General features: G+C 37.5%; 1 protein-coding gene across 3 annotated transcripts in view; it reads left to right on the top strand.

The window, feature by feature from the left end:
• SCAF11 (SR-related CTD associated factor 11) overlaps positions 1–22102 on the top strand; it is an 83781-nt gene that overhangs the window by 15112 nt on the left and 46567 nt on the right. For 2 of the 3 annotated variants that reach the window (XM_075209081.1, XM_075209082.1), the window contains exons 4-10: positions 414–491; positions 872–963; positions 1434–1489; positions 1851–1885; positions 7664–7755; positions 18028–18126; positions 19301–19392. In XM_075209081.1, the coding sequence (XP_075065182.1) occupies positions 414–491; positions 872–963; positions 1434–1489; positions 1851–1885; positions 7664–7755; positions 18028–18126; positions 19301–19392 (544 nt within the window). Of the gene's footprint in view, positions 1–413; positions 492–871; positions 964–1433; positions 1490–1850; positions 1886–7663; positions 7756–11562; positions 11721–18027; positions 18127–19300; positions 19393–22102 lie in introns of those variants that run through there. The other variant, XM_075209083.1, reaches the window with a different exon arrangement.

Here is a 22102-nt window from a genome sequence, read left to right as displayed (position 1 = left end):
TATGAAACTCTGCTAGCACAAGTGGTGTATTGAAAGATATAAATATGTGACCTTTTGATTTTAATTTAATATTTATGCTTTAAAAGTGCATAGCATAATTTGCCATTTTTGCCCAAAGTCCTCTAAAGTTTACGGCTTCCAAGTTTCAGTGCACCTGTGGCACAAATATTGTACTATTTTTCTGTTTCTTTAATGTCACTACCCATTGATGCTTATTTGCATGCCGTTTCAATTTTATTAATACATGTTATGTAGCTAATAATTACATTTGTTTACAAGTTTCAAACCAGTTGCAATTATCAATTTATTTCTTACCGTAGATACCCACTTCCCCTCCTAAAACATGACACATTTAGGAGAACTGATACCAGAAAATATGCAGCAATTCATTGATACTTTTGTTCTATTTTCAGACATCTAATTCTTGTCCCGTTGACCGCAAACCATTTCAAGCCGTGTATAAAATAGACCAGGTTGGAGGATGCACAAAGGTAATGCTCTTATTTGTTAATGTATAAACTAAAACCAAAATGCAAAATTCACAATCTATGCAGCAAGCCTAGTCCATTCAAATATACTTTATTTTTTCTACTTACTAGATAAATAGTTTATATTACTTGCCTCCTATGTAAGAATGCTGTTCAGTTTGCAGTACATCAAAGATTACCTACCGTCTGTTTCCTAATTTAGATCATTAGATTATTCTCAACATTGGTAACACATTTTGCATGCTGCTGAGGGACTTGGGCCCCATTTTGGTATTTGATGCAAATAAAAATTCTTTAGATGTGCAATTTGTATTTTGAATTTCACTGACATTGTTTTTGCTTTACTTATTAACGTTTAGTCTTTTGTTTTTCTTATTCAAAAGATCCAGGTAATGGAAAGAAGACCAAGGGACAACTGTTATTGCAGTTGCAATCAACGTTTATCATGCTGCACAAAATGCAAGATAAATTTCAGGTTTGTGCATAAATGTGACCAGAAAAAAAATCTGTTCAGTACGTAGAATTGAATTATATAGTGATATATCAATTTTAACTTAAAATGTCATCCAAACATTTGTACAACATTTTTGGTAACAGAAAATAATTGTGGCTACTTTGGTGTATCCATATGTAAAGGAAGTTTGGTGTGTATTTTTCAGCTACTTCCTACAACCATATTCATACTGTTCCTTGGTACCGCATGTTGTTTTTCTGCTGCTGCAACCTCCTCCAGGTTTCTGTTTGAAAGTATACTAGTCTTTGCTTTTACAATTTCCCCCCCAATCTACTTAGCTTTATTTATTACATTCTTAGTGGTCTTATTCCCTAGTGCTGTAACACTATTCTAGAAAGGAAGGAAGTATTTTTTTTTTTTATATCATTTATTGATTCTCTGCCCATGGTCTATATAAAGACATGTGAACATTCATTTTTTTTTTTTAACAGAATGTATGTAAATCCTGAATCTATGAGTGAAAGCATAGACCTACGCAAGAAAAATAGTAAGTTTTAAATTCCAGAGTAATTTTGTATCAAGTTTTTGCTATTTTTATTTTGTTCTAATGTTCTGTGCTGTGTTGATATATGAATGTTGTTTGTAGTATAAATTGAGCGTGCATAATACTGCATTTAATGCTGTAGAGCTTCACATGCCCATACCATACAGTGTTTATCGCTGTGCTGTACAACCTATATACAATCACAACTTGTAGTTTTGTAACTTGTCACTTGTAAACACTAGCATTGGCCATATTCAAGTTAAGTTGGGCATCTTTGTTATCCATGTCAATCTTTTCATGCACATCTCTATTCCTTTTTATTTCCCGCTTCTTAAATTGACTTGAATGTATCTTTTTAATATAGGATGCATAAACAATGAAGAAAAATCTGAATTGGAGGTAAAGCATTTTTTCTTTTTGTTGATTACTTTTTCATCTTGCTGTCCTTGAGTTGAAAATGTATACATATTCTAGTATAGCATGCTATATCCCAAGCAGGTACATAGAACAGATACTTTGAGACTTTCTTCACCAACTCTAAACTTCCATTACTAAACAATCTTATTTTAAGGAGACTACAATGAGGTACACCAAAAACTTAGGCGGCAACATTTTTATGTTCCATAATGGTATATGATTGGATTATTTCTGCTAGCATTTCCATTTTGTATAGTTCCTATAATAACCTGAGAAGCCGTCAAGCAGCTTATAGAGTTAGTTAGTTAGCCCCCTGTTTGCTGTTGTCTATGGGGCTAGTCTAAATATATAATATATTATGGAAAGCGGAATACGTTTTTTAAAGCTTTAATATTTGTTTAGTTTTAGTTTATCGAAGTGGTGAATCACAATGACTCCTTACTGTCAAATGTTACAATTTCTGTAGCATTTGTAAAGAAGAAAATAAAACAAAAAGCTGGGTTTTTTTTTATCGCACTGTATCGCCAGTGTATTTGTACACCAAGATTAACGTTGATAATGTTCTGAAAAGTGTTTTTGTGCCAATGTGTAAGAAATAAACTCATGTCAGTTAATTGACTGGATATTTTTACACCTATATAGCAAATGGTGCTAATGAAAAGTATAAAAGAAAATGTGGTTTTGCTCTTATGTCAGTACTGAGTTGACAAAAATAAATAAGAAATCAAATCAAATTAATGCTGTTATACCTTTCAGACAGCTTTATGCCAAATGCAATGTGCACAGAAGTGTAAAATAGTTAACCACTAAACTCCCCGCTCACATCACTAGTCAGAGTAGCCACAGACAGTTCCTCTAGTACTGACCAGGATGAATGAATGAATGTCGGAGGGGCTGTAAGCTGTTTTTCTTTCATCCATCTGGAGGACACTGCGAACCATGAGGTTAAGTAGGGTAGGGAGGAGTCTGGCACCTAAACAGTTAATCTTTTGCTGCTGACAGACATATCCCCCCCGCCAATTCCCCACAGAACTCAGTTTGAAGTTGGTGCCCTAGGAGTATGGGCTGAAGTTTGGAGAGCTGCACAGTGAACTAGGTTCACTGTATTTAGGCTTTTGTTTTTCTGTTGACATAGTGCACAAGTGTCTCTGTAAACAGAGCAGACTCGTGAACAGAGAAGTAGCTGTCAGCAGGGGAGCCGCGGCTCCCGCTGGCAGTTTTTTACATTGGAGCAGTGAAACTTCTCACAGTGTGAGATGCGGTCTGAAAGACCACTCTCACACTGCTAGCAGAGTTAGGCGCTGCCACAGGCAGAAAGCGCCGGTGCTCCTGCCGTCCACGGGGCCATGGAATGTACCAAGTCCCCTCCTCAATGAAAGAGGAGGGGGAACTTAAGGTAATGACCACGTTATTCAGCGCTTTTCAAAGAGGGGAACAGAGGAGCAGATATCAGACCATTCCACTTATGGAAGGTGGAAATCGCTGATAGTCTGCACAGGAAAGGCAGAGAGCCAGCGGAAGGGGTGTTATTGAAAAAAGCTCCAGGCACCAGGGTATGGACGATCTGGTAAAAGCAGTACATCAGACCTTGGGGTTTATTGAAGTGGAAGAGACGAGGTCCTTGGACCGTTCTCTCTTTAAGAAGGCTTCTAAACAGGTGGTCAGGTTCCCTCCCTCAGCAGAGCTGAGAGATATTGTTCCTGAATGGAACAAAGTCACAAGTGATCCCTTGTCAAAGAATGACATTTTTGGGACTGATAATGTACATTGCAGACAGCAGAGTTTTTCTTCCGGAGGACAAGGTAAGGTCCTTACTGGAGTGGACAGACAAGGTTCTGTCGCACAAGAGGCTGTCAGTACTCATGTGTATGAAGCTGCTAGGAAAGATGGTGGCATCTTTCGAGACGCTTCCATACGGAAGGATTCACTCCAGATGTCTTCAATGGGACATTCTGAGGAAGTGGTCGGGGTCCTTCCTCTGGTTGGATCGCCAGTGGATGAGGTTATCTCTAGAGACGAGGAGGTCCCTCAGCTGGTGGTTGTTGAAGGACAACCTAACAAAAGGCAGATCCTTTGCCCCGTGGGCCTGGATCTTAGTATCCACAGACGACAGTCTGAGTGGTTGGGGGGCAGTGGTCCATCACCTAAGGATGCAGGGTCTGTGGTCAGAGAAACAGTCGGTTCGTTCCATAAATGTGCTGGAACTGATGGCCATCTTGAAAGCACTGCAGAGGGCTCAGAGTGTTTTACAAGGAAGGCCGGTCCGCATCCATTCCGACAATGCCACAGCAGTGCCGTACATAAACAAACAAGGGGGCACCAGGAGTGCAGGAGCGATGAAGGTCACGTTTGAGATTTCTGCCTGGGCAGAAAGGAACATGCCTGCGCTGTCAGCGGTGTTCATCCCAGGGAAACAGAACGTACAAGCAGACTATCTAAGTCGGCACGACGTTCTATCAGGGGAGTGGGCTCTGCATCCGGAAGTGTTCCAGTTGCTGGTGGACAAGTGGGGACTTCCGGATCGAGACCTGATGGCGTCAAGAGTCAACAGGAAAGTCCCAGAGTTCTGCGCAAGAACAAGAGACCCAGTGGCAGTCCTAACAATGGTTAGGATACCTGTTTCCCCCCATATCAATGATTCCCAGGGTTCTTCGAAGGGTCAGGCAGGGAGATCGACCAGTCATTCTGGTGGCTGCAGCCTGGCCGCGAAGAGTATGGTTCCCGGAGATTCTTCTTGTGGCAGTAGGTCAAGGGGTCCGGTTGCCGCTTCGAAGAGATCTGCTGACCCAGGGACCGTTCTTACATCAGGGTCTAGACCGGCTGAATTTAATGGCATGGCTTTTGAATACAGTCTGGAGAGCGAGAGGGTTCTCTGTGAGTGTATTAGGCACTCTCCTAAAAGCCAGGAAGCCAGTTTCAGCTAGGATTTATCACCGCATATGGCATGTTTATATAAGGTGGTGTAAGAAGAAATCTTACAATTAAAAACCTTTTGTCTGGCTAGATTTCTGGCTTTTTTGCAGGGTGGCTTGGATGCGGGTCTCCGGTTGGGAACCTTAAAGGTTCAGGTGTCAGCATTGTCAGTGTATTTCCACAGACGGCTGGCGGAGATTCCGGATGTTAGAACTTTCTTGCAGGGAGTGCTTCGCATCCAGCCGCCCTATGTGCATCCTACGGATCCTTGGGATCTTAATTTGGTCCTTAACATGTTGCAGGAGCCTCCATTCGAACCGCAACACTCGGCGGAATTGCGGTTCTTGACTTGGAAGGCAGTTGTACTGCTGGCTATTGCCTCAGCCAGGAGGGTCTCCGAGCTTGGGGGCCTTATCTTGTATTCCTGATTGGAAAATCAGGCGTCATTAGCCCACAGATTTCTCGCCAGGCCATGTCTCTTGTGGCCTCCAATAATTGTGACTTATGTTTCATATGTAAAATATCTTGTAAAGGGGTAAGTAATGTGTCCTGTGAGATGGTCAGATGAGTTATCTCTCTGCCAATTACAGTAGTAATTAAAGGTATACAGAAACAAATATACTTGCCCTAAAAAATTATCATATTATAGCTGTTACATTCTGATCATGAGTTTTCATGTTGATATGCCTAAATCAATGTAAATTAAAGCAAATTATGCTGAAAATTCCCCACTAAAAGAGCTACCAAGTGCTAATTAAGATGTGGGTTAGATGCAGACAGTGTTAACAAAATCCCCAGCATACTGGCCTTTAAATGAGGTTTGTGATTCACAGCGACTTCTGAGATGTAACTGCAATAAATTGTGTAAGAAAAAAAAATAATTTCCTTTTAAAGACCTGTATGCTGAGGATGTTTTACAGATTGCTTAAATTGACACAGGTCGTGACAAATTGTCATGTAGACCCCCATCTCGCCCACTTCACTAGGAAGTGGGCAGGATAAAGGAGAATTGCCTTCCCTCTTGGGAGTCCAGGAGACCTACCCTGAATTCGGGAGTCTCCCGGTAATTCTGCAGAATTGGCAAGTATTTCCATACAGAGATTGGTATCCCTGGTCCATATACAGTCATGTGTAATGCTCCATCTTTGTCCAGCCAGCTTGGAACACAGGTGAATGGGTATGTTTAAAGATGGTGACTTTTTTAGATAGTGGAAACACCTTGGTAACAAGTGACTCATGTTGATTATGCAAATAACATCCCTGCATGGTCATGTAAAAATGCTGAATTGTTCTTGTTGCAAGGCGGGCCTCTGTTATTTTATATGGGAGGAGGGGGGGGGGTGTTTAGCAGGAGTTGAAGTAACCTCACAGTGTCAAGGCAAAACTGGTGAGCAATAGCCAGTCAATAGATCACAAGTTTCAAAATAAAAAGATACATTCACAAGTTTCAACTTGTGGCGTGAACAAACGCTTTAATCTGAAACCGTCTGGTAAGCACTCTACAGAGCCGTATATCTTAGACTGGTTGCAGTGCATAAATCACGCCTGGCAATGCCTGTTTTCAAATTTAATGGTGCAAAGCGCACAGGCAACAGACTAACTCAAGAAAGTGGCTCATCTGACCACATAACTCATGCTCAAACGGACAAGTGCACATAGGGTTGTAGAGAGAGGTTGGTAGAATGAGTAATGTTGTGGGGCAAACTTTTTTGGCATGGTTTGTATGCAGTTAAGCTTGGAAGGCAAGGTCAATTCTAATCACTACAAGTACTGAATGATCACCTCACCTTATGTTGCAGCATTGTTTAAAACACAGATGGGGATTTTTAAGGATGGCATTGTTCCTATGCACAGAGCTTGTTTAATCACCCTTTGTTGTGATGATAATGTTACTGATATGATCCATGTGTCATGGCCTTCATATTCACCAGATTTGAATTTAGTTGACCATTTATAGGAACTAATGGAACCATGCCAGAGATGAAATTTTTGACCACTAGGTGTCATTTAAGTGCCCTATTCAAGATTGGTACTGCATCCCTCCTGCACAATTCCTGGCATTGGTAGACATGCTGCATGCAAGCTTACTGGCCCAAGTAGGTGGCCTTATTGAATGACTTTATATTAGTGTCATTTGTTTTGTGTTTTTTTTTTTCTTTTTTTTCTTGCACTGCCTGTATATGCTACTAACAATGTATTTCAAAGTTGCATATTTCCACATTCTTTTTTCCCTTCATAATTATGAAACATGAACTCACTTTCATTTTGGGCTTGATAGATAAATTTTAAAAAATGTTTTCCATAATTAACGGTGCTAACTGTAGCTATTTTGAATTGGGATGGGACTGTTTTTGTTTGAAAATTCTGATTTTACTATATTCCTTGCATAGAGACTTGTCTGCTTATACCACTCCTCACTCTTACATTCTGTAGCTCCCTTTAGCACAGGCTTACTTCAAGGTATGCTATAAAACAACAAAAAAAATGGGAAATCTTCTCTTGTTTTGTTTAATGTTTGTCGTCTTTTCCAAAACGTGATATAATGTGCCCCCTGATTTAAATAAATCTTTCTGGGGATGTCGTGAAAAGATGGTTTCGATTGTTGAACTTCATTTTCCAATAAATAATGTTGCGGGGGGGGGTGGGGGAATGGTCATTTTTTTTTTTATTTATTTTTTTTGTATTCGTTTTTATGTTGATTTTTGTACATGTACTGAGGCCTGAAGATTAGCATAGGTAACTCCTTCCAGCAATAAAAATGCTGTTTAAATTTTCCTATTGGTGTAATACAAACTTCTCTTGGTACAACTTCACTTTTAACACACTCTTTCCTTTCTGCTATTTCAGCTCAAGATCCTAAGCAGGCAGAACCTTGCTTATACTGATGTCATGGCTACGAGTCCTTTTGACCTCTCTGAGATAACACAATGTGTTAATAGGTAAGTAAACTTTATAAGGTATTTTTTGTATAGAGTTTAAAAATGTTGTAGAAGTAAAGCGATTCATGAATATATAAACATATTTACATTTATTTTGATAGTGTCTGTGTTTTGATAGGAGTAAGTATACAGTTGTGAACAGAATTTAGTATGAAATATTTTCTGTAACTTCATTGATTTAAATTTGTTGAGGTAACAAAATAGAACAGCTAATTAACTTATATATTATACGAAAAGGAAAATGTGCTGTTTGCAAAAAATATAATATAGTTGCCAATTAAGCACTTTAAATTACTATTTTACTTTAGTTATCTAAAAATGGTGTAGAAAAGTGGACAGTAAGATGTGCTGCATAAGCTGTCATGTATAGCTCCTCAGAAGAACATGCCGTATCGCTTGCCCTGCACAAGTAGAATGAAATATGCAGCATCAACAGGAATAAAAAGATGACCTATTTATGAGAACTGTTTAAATGCCACTTTGCTGTTATTAAACCTTAAATGTTGCTGCAACATGCAAGTTTTCATTGAATTTTCCCCCCTCGTTAGAATAGGCACATGTAGTTTTTAAAGTAGTTAAGTTTGGCTTTGTGAAAGCCTTTGATATTTGACTCTCTTCTAAACTTTGTTTAGCAAGTATCAGTGTTTCAATTTTCTTATAATTGTAAGAAAAATATACTGACTTGCTTGAATATTCTTGACATTGTGTAAATATCAAGGTGTACAATTAGTTTTTATATTGCTTTTTGACCTTATAGCTGTCAACAGTATGTTGGGACTGTCCTGTTATGAACAGTTCAAGTGCAGTTAAATATAAATTAGAAGTTGGTATAGTGTGAAAATGCATCTTGACCTTGTCATTAAGGCTTCATGAATGCCTATGAAACTTTTTTTAATACATGTAAACATTTTTAATTATACATTTAATATGCATTTACAAGTGCACTCAGTCTTTTTTTTTTTTTTTTAATGTAAATATCTTGGCTGCAATAAAGTTATTATCCCAGTTGTTAGGTGATTTGCTAGTATTTGTGGTTGATGCCACTTGCACCCGCGCCTGATTTCTCTAATTTGGTCATCTATGTGAGTGTCCAAATTGAGAGCTGATCCTCATAACTGAGTGCAGAACTAAGGACTGTAGTAGTTTACAGTGAGGTAGATAACAAGGTTATGTACAGACGTAAGCAGTTCTTGGCCACCCAATGTCCATAAACTGCCACTTGGAATTAGTGCCATATTAGCTGTACTGAGTCACCGCTCAAGCAAACCCCCCAAAGCTGTTTGATTTGGTTCCTGGGCACCCATTTGCTATATACATAATGTTCAAAATGACCGCTGTGTATTGTAATGTGGATATTTGATATCTTTAAATTGATCATCCAGTTATGGGCCTGTGCCCCCTTTCTCCCCCTAAGAATTTGTATGAAGATGCTTTGCAACTGTGTGAAATCTTAACATGCCTTCAAAGTGGGATTTGGAGTGGAAAGGGTTCTAAGTAAAATTTATATTTATTTTTCTGTCCCCTTTAACTGTAGTAGTAGTATCTGATATCTGTATATTAGGCTTATCCTTATATTGAGCTGGTTAAGTAATGGAGGTAAATGTCAGAGGTTGCACTGGAAAGAGTCATGGAAAAGAGTACCCCCCCCCCCCTTCACCCTATAAGGCCCAGAAATTGTGTGTGTAAGTTGCTATTTTGTTTGTTTGGCTATATTGGCCATAGATTACAATTGAACAATTGTGGTAGCTTTTTAGCAATATTGCTACATGTAAAGATTCACCTACTGCCGAAAAATAGCAAAGAGCGATTGACATTTGAACAATTGTCTCCAACTGTGCAGCTTGACTGCCAGACAGTTGGCCATAGATATTAACGTGTGGTCCATTAAACAAAGTTTGCCTAGATTACCTTGCATTTACTCCCTCCATATTCTTTCCAAAACCTCTCCTTTAAATCTAAAGTGGCAATCCTCTCACTATAAAACAGAAAGCATTTTGATAACCTTGAGCCATGATACTACCTAATTTTAGGGGCGTGGCTAATTTTGGAAGAACTGAAAGTGATGGATTTTAGTTATAGTGTGTATGTGTATATGTATGTATATGTATTTCTATAGTTCCCAAATTATTATTCCCACGAATAAGTTAGGAAGTATTGTGTATAACTTATGTACATCACTATGTAAGATATTGTTTCCTGTTGCTGGCCATTCTAGGCTTGGGGGTTCCCTGCATTGTTTAGTAGATGTACAGACAGGAAGTCTAGTGTGCATATTGAAAATGCCTCGCTAAAATAAAAGCCTTATCTCCAACATCTAAATTTCTTACAATACCCAAATTTTGCATATATATTTGTGGATTTAACTAGTAGCTCTCGATTTAAAGTGACTTAACTAATGAGTTTGCAAACGGAACCATATTTAAAAGGGATGCTAATCTTCAGTGCAGTTGTGCTGCTTTACATTTTTAAACTAATTGCAGACAATATGCTTATCAATATTCATTCAATCATTCTTGGGCTTATCTAAAATATGTTTAGTTCCTGAAACCTGCATATATATTTCTGAATGTTATTAGCTGCTCTTTCTTGTAATAGAGCTTTTATCTGGTCAGGGTCTTTTTTTTTTTTTTAGTAATTCTTTGGGGTAGATTCAATTAGCCGTCTTCTTTAGAACAATCCTGGCTACGCATTATTATCGTTGTTACGGTGATGTCTACCGATTTTAGCAAGCAAAAATCAGTGGAGAAATAACAGTAGTAACGGTAATGCGCAGCCATTACCGTAGTAGTAATGGTAATAGTGTGCAGGCCACGTTGTTCTAAAGAACAACTCTGCTCTTTCAATCTACCCCTTAGAATGCTTTACTATGGAGTGTTAATTTAAATATACTGTTACTATTTTGGCATGACTTAAATTGGTACAGTAATTCAGTTTGTGGATGAAGGCTTCTGTCAAGATCTGTGGCGATAATAAAATGTTAAAATGAGAGCTAAAGTTTACACATTTAAATATCTATGTAGTAGAACTGCAGTGGTCTTTCAAAGTGCTCACCCATGGAATTCTTTGACATCTGGATAATTTATAAAATGAGTGTCACTTAAAGGACACTCAATGTAATAGTCTGACAAGCTGTGTATTAGTGTAGGTTATCCATTAATTGCTGGCATGAAAGCCAATTCCAAACCCAGTAGATTTTAAAGCTTGCTATTCTGTGAGGTCCGTAGAATGAACCCAGAGATGGGGTGGGAGGGAGGGTGTAGAATATCTGCCTGACGTAAATGTGCTAGCAGAGTGATGCTCACAGTACAACTTGGAGACATGAGGGGTTATTTAAAGTCTATTGGGGACTGAAATTAGAAAAACGAAGATTCCAGACTACTGGAAACAGTTTCAAGTCTACCATTTGTTATTGGTGTCTAAATTGACCTATAGAATAAATTTTGATACGCAAAGTATCGCTTAGTTTTTATTTTTTTCTATTTATTTTTTTAGGTCAGCTAACAAAATATGTGGGAAGTATTTTCTACATAGCACCCTTTTAGGATTACTTCGGCTCTTCTGAGTATTCATTATATAAGGTTTTGTTCTTTTCCCGGAGATCTAGTCTAAGATAATGACAATGGATTAATTACCTTTTGGTAGACAAGTATTTTAAAGTTAGGCATGGATGTGTTTAGTTTTATGCTTTCAGAGCAAAAATTTCCAAAATGTTGGTCACTTAAATATTTTTAGTAATAGTAACAAAGAACTAATTCAAATTTCAAGTCTCTGTTACTACAGCGGGTTTTAAATCTGTTTTGCAGGCATTAACAAGGCCAACACATGAGCTTGATGATTATTGAAGACTTCCTCGCATTTAAAGCTCTATTCGGTTGTGAGCAGATCCTCGAGTGTGGAAGAGATACATGCTTTAATTTACAAGCAGCTCATTGTAGTATATATTTTTCTCTTCTCAGATAGCTGAAGTAAGAAGCAACTTTTTCCAAGTGTCTGTTTTGGGCTATTGCAGGATACTTTGCCAGAAGCCTTGAATCAAAACCTTATGAAATGCCAATATATTAACAAATGCACATTTTAGCTGTACACCTAAACATGTTAATTCAGAAAAGCATCGAAGTGTCTTGTGTAAGTGACATGGACAGCAAGTGCTAGATTTCAAATGCATAATGAATAACCCACTATCTGCTTTACAAGGCAAAGGGTTATAAAACTGTGAGCTCAATTACAAGTGTTTTTTGTTTTTTTTTGTATTAGCAGCATCCACAAATCTATATGTAAAAGCTATTGCAGTATATTGATATTTAAAATAGTTATGGTATTATATGAAGTGATTGGAATAGGGTGGGTTATTTTACTCTACACCAAACTTCGTCTGTCAGTCCAGGAAACGACAACGCAGTTTACGTCTATGGATGGCTTATAACAAGCCAAGCTGGATCACTAATGAACTGCTTGCAGGTTGAAGCGACATGTGGATACAGAATATGGAAAACTGCGTTCATGGTCCATTTGATTTGTGCTAAACAGTCGTCATTATATAATTGTCATGTACTGATGGCTATTTGTATGTATTTTCACCCTACGCACATGGTCATCTGAACGTAAAATGTACTGCAAGAAAAGGGCTCTCTGAACAAAAGCTTGTACTTGGCTGCAGAATACATGAAAATCCAATGTCGGATGTCTCTTCTGTCAAGGTGTAGAAACTTTTAGAAGGAGATCCCCTTTAATAATACAACACTTCAGCCACTTGTTGTAGCCGATCATGGGTAACTGATTAGTGACAACTACATACATTTACTTCGTCGTCAAATAAAATGACAAGTGTGACTCATAGCCAGGTACCAACGTGCATGCCACTTGATGTAAAAGTACAATTGAAATAACAGAATGAAAAGAATTGCAACATATCTAGTAGTATAATCCATATATGCCCAATATAAATTTAATATTTGTAAGGCTAAGTCACATGAACAGAAGAGCCTGTTTTACCCAGTCCACTATGCTTTCTCCCAGGCAAGCTTACTCCAGCCCCCACAGCATTAGAGCCCCTAGATTAAGTGCTGGTTTCCTACCCAGTGTCACAACTGGCCTAATATGCTACAGTTTCGGATGTAAATATGATATACCTACCCCTGTATAATTGTACACAGGGTGTGAGGTCCGCAGAAATAAAGATATGAAACCACTGAATGGATAAGTGTGGCATAATGAAACCAGAGTAGCGAAAGAGGAGCACTTTAACTAAAAGAAGAAAAAAATTCATGCAGTGTTAGTGATCCCACAAATAGTATTACCCTATGTGTTACTCCTCCGGCTACATCATTTTGCATCTCATGATTAATGGTCATGAATAAATGTGGATTTTATGACTTCAGTCTTCCCTCAAAAGCCTTTTGTTTGTTCGCCTTCTATGTCACCTAGGGGGGTGACATAGAAGGCGAACAAACAATGTGATGGATGTTATAGCTAGCAGCCATGTTTTACAGATCTGTTCCACCTGCCTTACTTTTCTTCCAAGATGATAAAAAAAAAAAAAAAAATATTATTTCCTTAAAATGCTCATAGGGGGCCATTACATTGGTTTAACTCCTTAAACCTCTGAGTAGAGTCAAGGAAACAAACACCACTGGAAGGTATATAAGGCAGCAACTCCTTCCTTCTGGTGTCTTTGAGAAACTTCCCAGGCTGTCCTACAAAACTGTAAACAGATCACAGGTGGCAATATTGGGCTGCCATGGAGTATTTCAAGAAATTATATTAACTGTAATTATAATACTCATATTTCCTTTTTTTTTTACTTAATGGCAGTGATTACAGTGGGACGTAGCCAAGCATTGTAATCAAATAGGGTGGGATTAAGAACAACACTACTCATAGTGCATAATAACTAATTTTGTATTGAACAACTTCTTGAAGGATTTTATTTCCAAACTGCACATCAACAGAGGATGTGTCATCGAGATGATAATGTCTGCTGAAAGATTAAAGAGATGGCTGTCCAGCGGCTTTATGGATATAGTTTGTTGAAACCTGGGCTTGGCATACCCAGGAGGTTGCGACACCTTGTAGAATGTGGCTTTAAAATTACAGACACTTCACGTCCGTTCCCCTTGTAAGCATGTGCAGTGACATTTTTAATCCATCTTGCAAGAGTATGTTTTGGGTGGAGCTTGTCCCTTACTGGAACCTCCCGGAACGACAAAAAAATGAGTAGTCTTTCATTCTGGAAAGGTAAACAGAGACTGCTGTAACAAGATGCATAGTGTATTTATTTTGCCACCTTAGCTGGTTGTGGACAGAGAGATGGCAGTATAGTCTCTGGGATGATATGGAAAATGGAAACTTCTGTAGGTTAAAAAAAAAAATAGGATTAGTTCTTACTACCTCCTTGCGTTGTCCGCATAAATATTTATAATCTTATTTACACCTTATTTATCTTTATTTCTTCAACTCGATGAGCAGATGTAATTGTTGCAAGAAGCACAACTTTAAGTGTGAACCTTTGAGATAATGCCTTCAAATGGCTTAATGGGATCAGACATTAGAACTTCCAAAATAATATCGAGATTCCAAGGTGTCAAAAGGTTTTATTCAGCATATTATCTTTACTGCTTGAAAAAATTAAAAAGGAAGGGTTTTGGAGACTATATTGGCATTAAGAAAAGCATGGAAATAAGCGTCATGTACTTCTATTGAGTTATGGAAATATCCCTTTCCTATCGCATTAAGTATAGAACTTACAGATGTCATGTGGACAAATCGATTCAGTCTTCATAAATTGAGAATAGTTATGAAATCTCAGAAGATTTCTCCACAAGTAACAGATTTGTATTGAAGACTGTGTTTTCATGGGTTAAGGGAATTTGAGAGATGGCTTTTGCTCTTGAAGTTCTTAGGCTGTCTTATAATGTGTGCAAATCCAATGGGGAGGATTGTTCATCAGCTATTTAGTGCCACTAATTCCGCAGCGCTGTACGGAGAACTTGCACTCATCTCTCCCTGCCCAATTGGATCTTACAGTCTAAATTCCCTCACACACACACACCAACCAACCAACCAACCAACCAAGAGATCCTAAGGTCAATTTTATAGCAGCCAATTAACCTGCTAGTATGGAAATCTTGCAACCCATTGCACCTTTGGTTCTGGAGAGATTCCTAGAGATGTTTGCTACCCTGTGCCCTGACCTTCCTCTTTTATAAATCAGGTACTTTTTTTTTATTGAATTTTAGTACATAACAAAAAATCAACAAAACAAACGTCAGCCGTTTAGCAACGCTCTAAGGTTACCCTGGTGCTGACCTTCCTCTTATAGCCTTAAAGGGCTGCTTAGAATAGCAGTTATCAAACTGTCTGTGATACTGCCAATAAATTTGATCTTCTTTGAAGTGTTGCCTGGAGAAAAAAGAAAAAAATCTTGCTTTCGCATTGTTAAATTATTGGACTTGCCTATGGTGATCTTTCGAATCATAGAATCAAGCTTTTGACCAAAACAGGAAGTGCCTACGGGAAACATGACTATATTTTTTTTTTTTTTTTTTTTATTGTAGATCTGCTGCCCAAAGAGCTCTTCACAACCTCTGGAGCCATACTCTTGGGGGGGTGATGTCTCTTAAGGGAAATCAATACTCTGTTGATTCTCTGCATTTTTGTCAGATTTTGTCTTCAAATTTTTTCTAATATATTCACTAGCAGGGTGTTGGGCCACAATCTGGGTGCCTTTGAAGCCATTGCCAGACTAGACTTAAGTAAAATCTCAGAAGAAATGTGCATTTTCTTGAAGCTACTATCCATTTTCCAATCCATAGGATTCTTTTAATGGAACTCCATCCTCCAGTCAAATAGTGGCTCTTGAAAGACTGGCTTTAGCGGAATTTATTTTAGGTACTATGCTCCATTTATAGGCATCCCCCTTCTGGAAAGTCTTTTTTTCAGATCAGCCCTCATTTCTCCTGCTTTGGTGCTTGATGATGACTCTATGAAGGAACCTAATGACCCATAGGCCAAAGGACCATGCCTCATATCATCTTAATATCCACTAATATGTGACCTGTCTTTTTTTTTTTTTTTGTCCCTTGTTTGTTCTCCTATCTAGTCCTTAAATTTATACTATTTAACCACCTGAACAGTTTTAGTCTGAGGAGTACAGGAAACTCCTTCATAATCATTTGATAAGGGATTATCGTATGCTCTATATACTGTTATTGGATTTACAGATTTCTTTGATTGCCCAGTCCGAGTACTGGGAAAAAATAAAATGATTTTAAAAAACCACTGTAGTAAAAATTTATAAAACATCTCAATCTAGCGACTTAGATGGAAAGGTAGCAGAGGCCTCTGTTCCAAACTCCTCAGCCCTTATGCCCTCCTTCGGCTCCTTTCAAATAGGCAGAAAGTGTCCCCAGAAGAGCCACCCACTGTCCCGGCATATATTAGAAATTGTGTTACAGGGAATCTCCGGGGCCCTGGGAAAGTAATGCAAGTCCACATAAAACACTACACTAAAAACCCTTACTTTGCTGAGGGATAGAAAAAATACATCAGAAGGAAGGAGGTGTCACCTTGTATTCCTTCGAGGAATGTGTTTATTCCTATTCCCGCTCAGCTGATTAAGTAGTTAACCCATTTTAATGGCTGCCATGGAGTATTTGAAGGATAAGTTGGTGCAAGATGCCAGACCTTTTTTAATTTAAGTTAAACTACTTTACACTATAACTTGTTTATTCCTGAAGTAAATACAAAACCACTCCGAATCCCCAAGCTTTTGGTTATTACCAATGATTATGGTCATCGAGAACATTGAGCCACTTTCACAAGTTGTTCATTGATTTCAAAATGTTCTTAAAGAAATGACTGTTCTGCAGTGAAACCAATAATGAAATCCTTCATGAATCATTGCTTTTAAATTTTGAGAGGAAAAAGGTATTTCTACACCTGTACACAAGTATGGCTAGGTACATACTACAGAGAATTTCTCCCGATGCGATATCGTTAACGATTTTACAAACGACTAAAAGTGCAGATCTGCATGCTGATTGATATGTACACACTATACACGTTTTACAAGGTTTACCTTCAGATCTGTGCTCTTCATCTGTCATAACAATCGGCTAAAGAGATCATGATTCTATGGAGATCTGCCTGCACTGCTGGTTGAGTGCATACACACTGCAGAATTGGAACAACATTGTTCCGTCGTTGACAGAGATGTTTAGTCTGTTTATAAAATGAAACAATATCATTTGCTTTGGAATGATGATCGTTCAGTGGAGCGTACACACTAATGCGATATCGGGCCGAACGGTTGTATATTGTGTGATTGGTCCAATAATCGGGTGAAAAACCTGTAGTGTGTTCCCAGCCTAACTCTATAATATTTTTTTATTTTTTTTTCTAGCACAAATTCTCATGTTGAGACATTTGTCAAGATTCATGTAACACAATTTTGGTGGATAGCAATCTGTTTAAGACCACTTCTAAAACCTTATGATCAAGCTGTAAAATGCTTGGCAAATAGATATAAATTCCATGTTTGAGGTTTATTTTTATTTATGCAATTGCTGCTATTGTGAATATCTGCTATAATGTCTCTCTATACAGGTATGGAGCAGTCTTAAAGGTTTCTCTATTTTGCTGGCTCATATATGACCCAGTCATGCTCCACATTACTGTATTGTGATGATCACGTACCAGTAATACTGCATATGCACATATCTGCAAATGTACCTAATTATCTCAGGATCCAATCAAATTGGCTGAATGATTATGATCTTGAAAGTGCAGCCATCTGCTGAATGTACCTAAAGCCCCTCATGTAATCCAGCCACTAGGTTCAGACACAGAATGACAGGATCTGCTGGAGACTGTGGCTTGTCTGAGAGGCAAGATCACATAAATGTCTGTTGGTATGATGAGCAGCTGACTGCATCTACAGTCCTAGTGGCTAATTTGGCAGGATAATGACACTTTAAGAATTATTATTGAAGCTCTTGAAGCAGGAATATTGTTAAATATTTTCATTGCCCAATTACAAAAATAAAATAAAAAGTTGGTACCTTTTTAATACAGTGGTTTTAATTTGAGACACTTTCTACATATACTCAAGAGGATAATCCGTGCAAAGCTATGGAATTTATAAAGTTTTAACACTCAGATCTTTAGTTTATTTTAAGTTAATGTTAAAAGAGCACAAAATACTTTACATAGAAATCAGGCAAAGTTAACATTTCTCTACAAGTAGCGACTAACTATCTAAATTATTTATTTTAGTGCAGGAGTAGAAGAAGAGAGTGAAATGTGTTTGATCCAGCGGAAGAGGGAGGGCCTGAAACATCTGAGATTTCCAACAGCTGTTGAAAGGATTGAATGGTACGCTATTTTGTGGACTTTTAAGGTAGTATCTATTTTGCAAATGACTTTGGATTTTCTTATGTGTACACTTTTACCTTCCTAAGAAACATTGATACAAATTCTAGATTCTGCCTTTAGTTTCAACTTTATTATCGGCATTCTTTGAAATGTGTGGGTAAAAATGTCAAGCGTTAAATAGCATCCACACATCATAGCAGTGTAGAATATTGATGGTGGAATAGGTCACTCGAACATGCTCTCTTGCTGCTTTTTCTTTTTGTGGTTTTGTATTTAACCAAAGCATGTTTATTAAGTTATCAACTGTATAAACATCCTGTTGAAACCTGACTGGGTGTTTCTATAAGCTCTTTCAAGATGCTGGTTGGCCTGGTTGTGCGCACCCCATAGGGCTGCGCACAGAAATCCGCAATGTTGCGGTACCGTAATGACACTTTATTGAATATGCCCCTATAAATCTAAAAAAATATATACTACCTAGTCTGCTCTCAGCCCAACAACATTCTTTAACACATTTTACTCGATGGTGATGTGTTTTGCATGTGTGTGTAAGCTTCATGCTACATTGTCTCCAATGTGTCACTTTCACCATGTGCATCTTTTCAACACTGGAAAATGACTGATCTAATTGCTTGCTGAAAATCTCTAATTAGCAGTTATATCATCATTCATTGGCTGGATCTACAAGTTTAGAACTTTTAGATTCAGTATTAACTTCAGCTGAAATTTCAATCATTATTTTTATTTTATACAATGTGTTTTGTTTGTTTTTTAGATGGCATGCTCTTTATTTATTCCATGGGGGAAATTCAATTGACTGCGATGTTGTGCTTAGACTACGCACATTGTCAGCAGTTACAGTAGACATCTCCGCTTCATTTTTGGAAAAATAAGGAGATTTCTGTCAAATCTCCGTTGTAAGGTGTCTCGTGGACGTTCCAGAGACACCTCGCGGCTAATTAAATCTCTACCCATTTTATATATTTTACATCTTTGATTATGCCTTGTGCATTTGTAAGTGTGACCTAAAACCTCTTTAGGATACTTATAGTAACAATACAAGCATGTCACGGTAGGTTGACCGTTTGTTCAAATATTTATATAACACTGTTCTTTCTTTTACAGAGCATTTGTATCTTAGTTGTAATTAATATTTAATATTTTTTTTTTATAGCAACTCTCTCTCTGCTGAAATACTCATCCAACCACCACCTTCTTTGGATGATTACATCTTTACCAGAAGTCCTTTTTCTATTAGGAACAAAGGTAATAACATTGTGCTTTTAGCTAAGAATATTACAATGGACAATGAAAATTACTATAACTTACAACATTGATAAAAATATACTCTTATGGATGTTCTAAAATTCTTGTTGGTTTGCATTATTGCACACTATGGGGGGAATTCAATTGATCGTAGTATTTTTTTCTTTTTTTTTTCTTTTGCAGTGTTAAAATAATTAAAATTATCATTGTGAGTTGTGACCCGCGGGCGCTGCTGTTTTCTAGGTACTGCAGAGTAAAAAAAATGTGCTATTCAATTTAAAAACAAGTAACGGTGTCCCCGTGCATTAACCATTGGTGCTTGCGAATTTTTAGTGGAGGGTTTAACCCGGTCATTTATAATAAAAAAATAAAAAAAATGCATTGGCATACATTTGCATTGAATTATGCAACCTTCTATATTATATTATCTGCATACAATACTTTTTTTTTTTTACTATATAGTTATCCATACCATGACAAAACACATTGGTACATACATATAAGTACATATATTAGGGTTTATTATATTATTTTTGTACATGCTTTTTGTACATTACTGAGAAACATAACTTTTTTTTGTATTACATGATTTCAATAGTTTTCTTATGTCTTTAATTTTTTGGACAGCCATGAGAGGTGCGAGATAAAACAGGCGATTTGACATTTTACCGTGCTGCGCTTAAAAAAGAATTGAATAGCTTTTAACACTTCTCCCTCCCTTCCTATACTTTCAATGGATCATCTACTTGTCTGCGATGGGACCATTTTTGCTAATGACACGGTGCGGTAATAGATTTGAATAATGGGTAAAGTTAACACGCTCCAGAATGATTGAAAACCGTGTTAAAATCACTTACCGCAGTTTTAAAAAAATTACCACTGAGAATTGAATTCCCCTCCTACAATGTAAAGTTGCAATTTATCAATGCAATAATTGAGAATCTTAAACCCATTTGAATGCCATTAATTTGGCTAAATGTTCTCTTTGGCCAAACCACTTCAGGCATCATGCCCATGAACAGATTAAACCTTTACACCCAAAATGTAAAAGGATTTAAGAGCACTTGCATACTTTTTCTTTTATTTATTTCAAAGATTTTGAACAAAGTAGAACATTTTTTTTTTTTTCATTCTTTTGTTCAATATGGGAAATAAAGTTAATGAAGTGGTTACAACTAATATCCATATTGATAGTCTGGATTCTTGTAATTTTAAAATCAAATGTTTAGCTTGGGCAACATGTATCACCATCAGAGCCCATAAAACCCAATTGTGATTACAAGGTATATTGTAACACAAAAGTTCACAGTGAGAGAAATCTAAAATGACAATTAAAAAAACTGTACTGTTACCCCATAGAGCCATTTATTTTCTGGAGTTACACACTTCATATAAACAATGTGATATCAATGTCTACATAATGCACCTTTTTGTTCCTGAGGTGTGGGTTTTTTGTTTTTTTTTTGGGCTTTTTAAAGGGGGGTGGGGGGTTGCATCTCACACAAACTATATAAAAAAAGCCATAAAGTGAAAATGTAAAAAAAAAAATTACATTTTCTTTTGACACAATTAAAAATGGTTTGAGTCTTCTGATTGGTATATACCTGTTTATTTCACACAGCAGGAGAGCATTAGACAAAATCACAAGATGGATGAAAGATCTTACAGGAGCTGAATAAAACAAAAAGTATTGTTTAGGTCGGGTTCAGCCCACATTTATAAAGTTATCTGTACAGTGAAGCATACAATGTTTATAACCCTCCCCAGAGTATGAGAAGTGGTTGCAAACAGTTGCAGGGCCCCACCCACCACTGTGATGTGTGCACAAGGCAGAAAAACAGCCCAACAACTGAAAATTAATGGCAATTGGTAGTAGCTGTGCACATGACTCTACTACTATGAAAATCGAGTAACGCAACAGAACTGTGGGCAAAAGTTTGACGCTGTTGGCTATGGTGGTGCACATGCTTATCTTCGCAGAGCATTTAAATAGTAACCTAGGGTGTATCCAGAGATGTCAGCCACACCAATGAACCCTTTGAAGCAAGGCATTCTTCATTGTCTTTAATACATTCAGTCATCCTAGGCAAAGGACTAGAGAGTTCAGGTATCTCCATTCATTACAACACTGGACTTTGGATGTATCTGGATCAGAGTTGTACTGTTTAACTCAACAGCTGAGAGTAGGAGATGACTAAGTAGGGGGAAGGGGTAACAACTGTCAGCATTTAAAAATGGTTACAGTCTGTCTTTTTGCAAAAGAGACAATTGACTAATGACCCACTAAGTTCAGTGGTTTTGTTTCAATCTAAGAAGTTGGTTTAGGAATAAGAGTGGCCCGATGGGCCTGCCATAGGTTATTTAAAGTTATAAATGTCAAACTGATCACAAATGACATATAGCCACACCAGTAATGGGTTGTTAATGTAGGCTTTGTGTCACTGTAACTTACAAGAGATAAATGAGAACCTCCAATAAGTTTGGAGCAGCTTTTCTTTTTCTTATTGTTTTGAGACTAAACTCCAATAAGGGAAATGATTTGTCAGTGGACAGTTTAATACATTCCATCAGCTACAGAGCTGTGTTCCGTAATATAGTAAGCAATCTAGGGATGTGTAAAGAATCTTCAGGCACCCTGAGAAAGTTGTAGATGGTGAGCATTTTGAATGTCATTATAAATATTGAAATGTGCCTAATAAAATCCAACTGT

This window comes from Mixophyes fleayi, chromosome 4 (assembly GCF_038048845.1).
Source record: "Mixophyes fleayi isolate aMixFle1 chromosome 4, aMixFle1.hap1, whole genome shotgun sequence".
NCBI lineage: Eukaryota > Metazoa > Chordata > Amphibia > Anura > Limnodynastidae > Mixophyes > Mixophyes fleayi.
The sequence above is the reverse complement of the archived record's forward strand: the minus strand, read 5'-3'. Positions and strand labels throughout refer to the sequence as shown.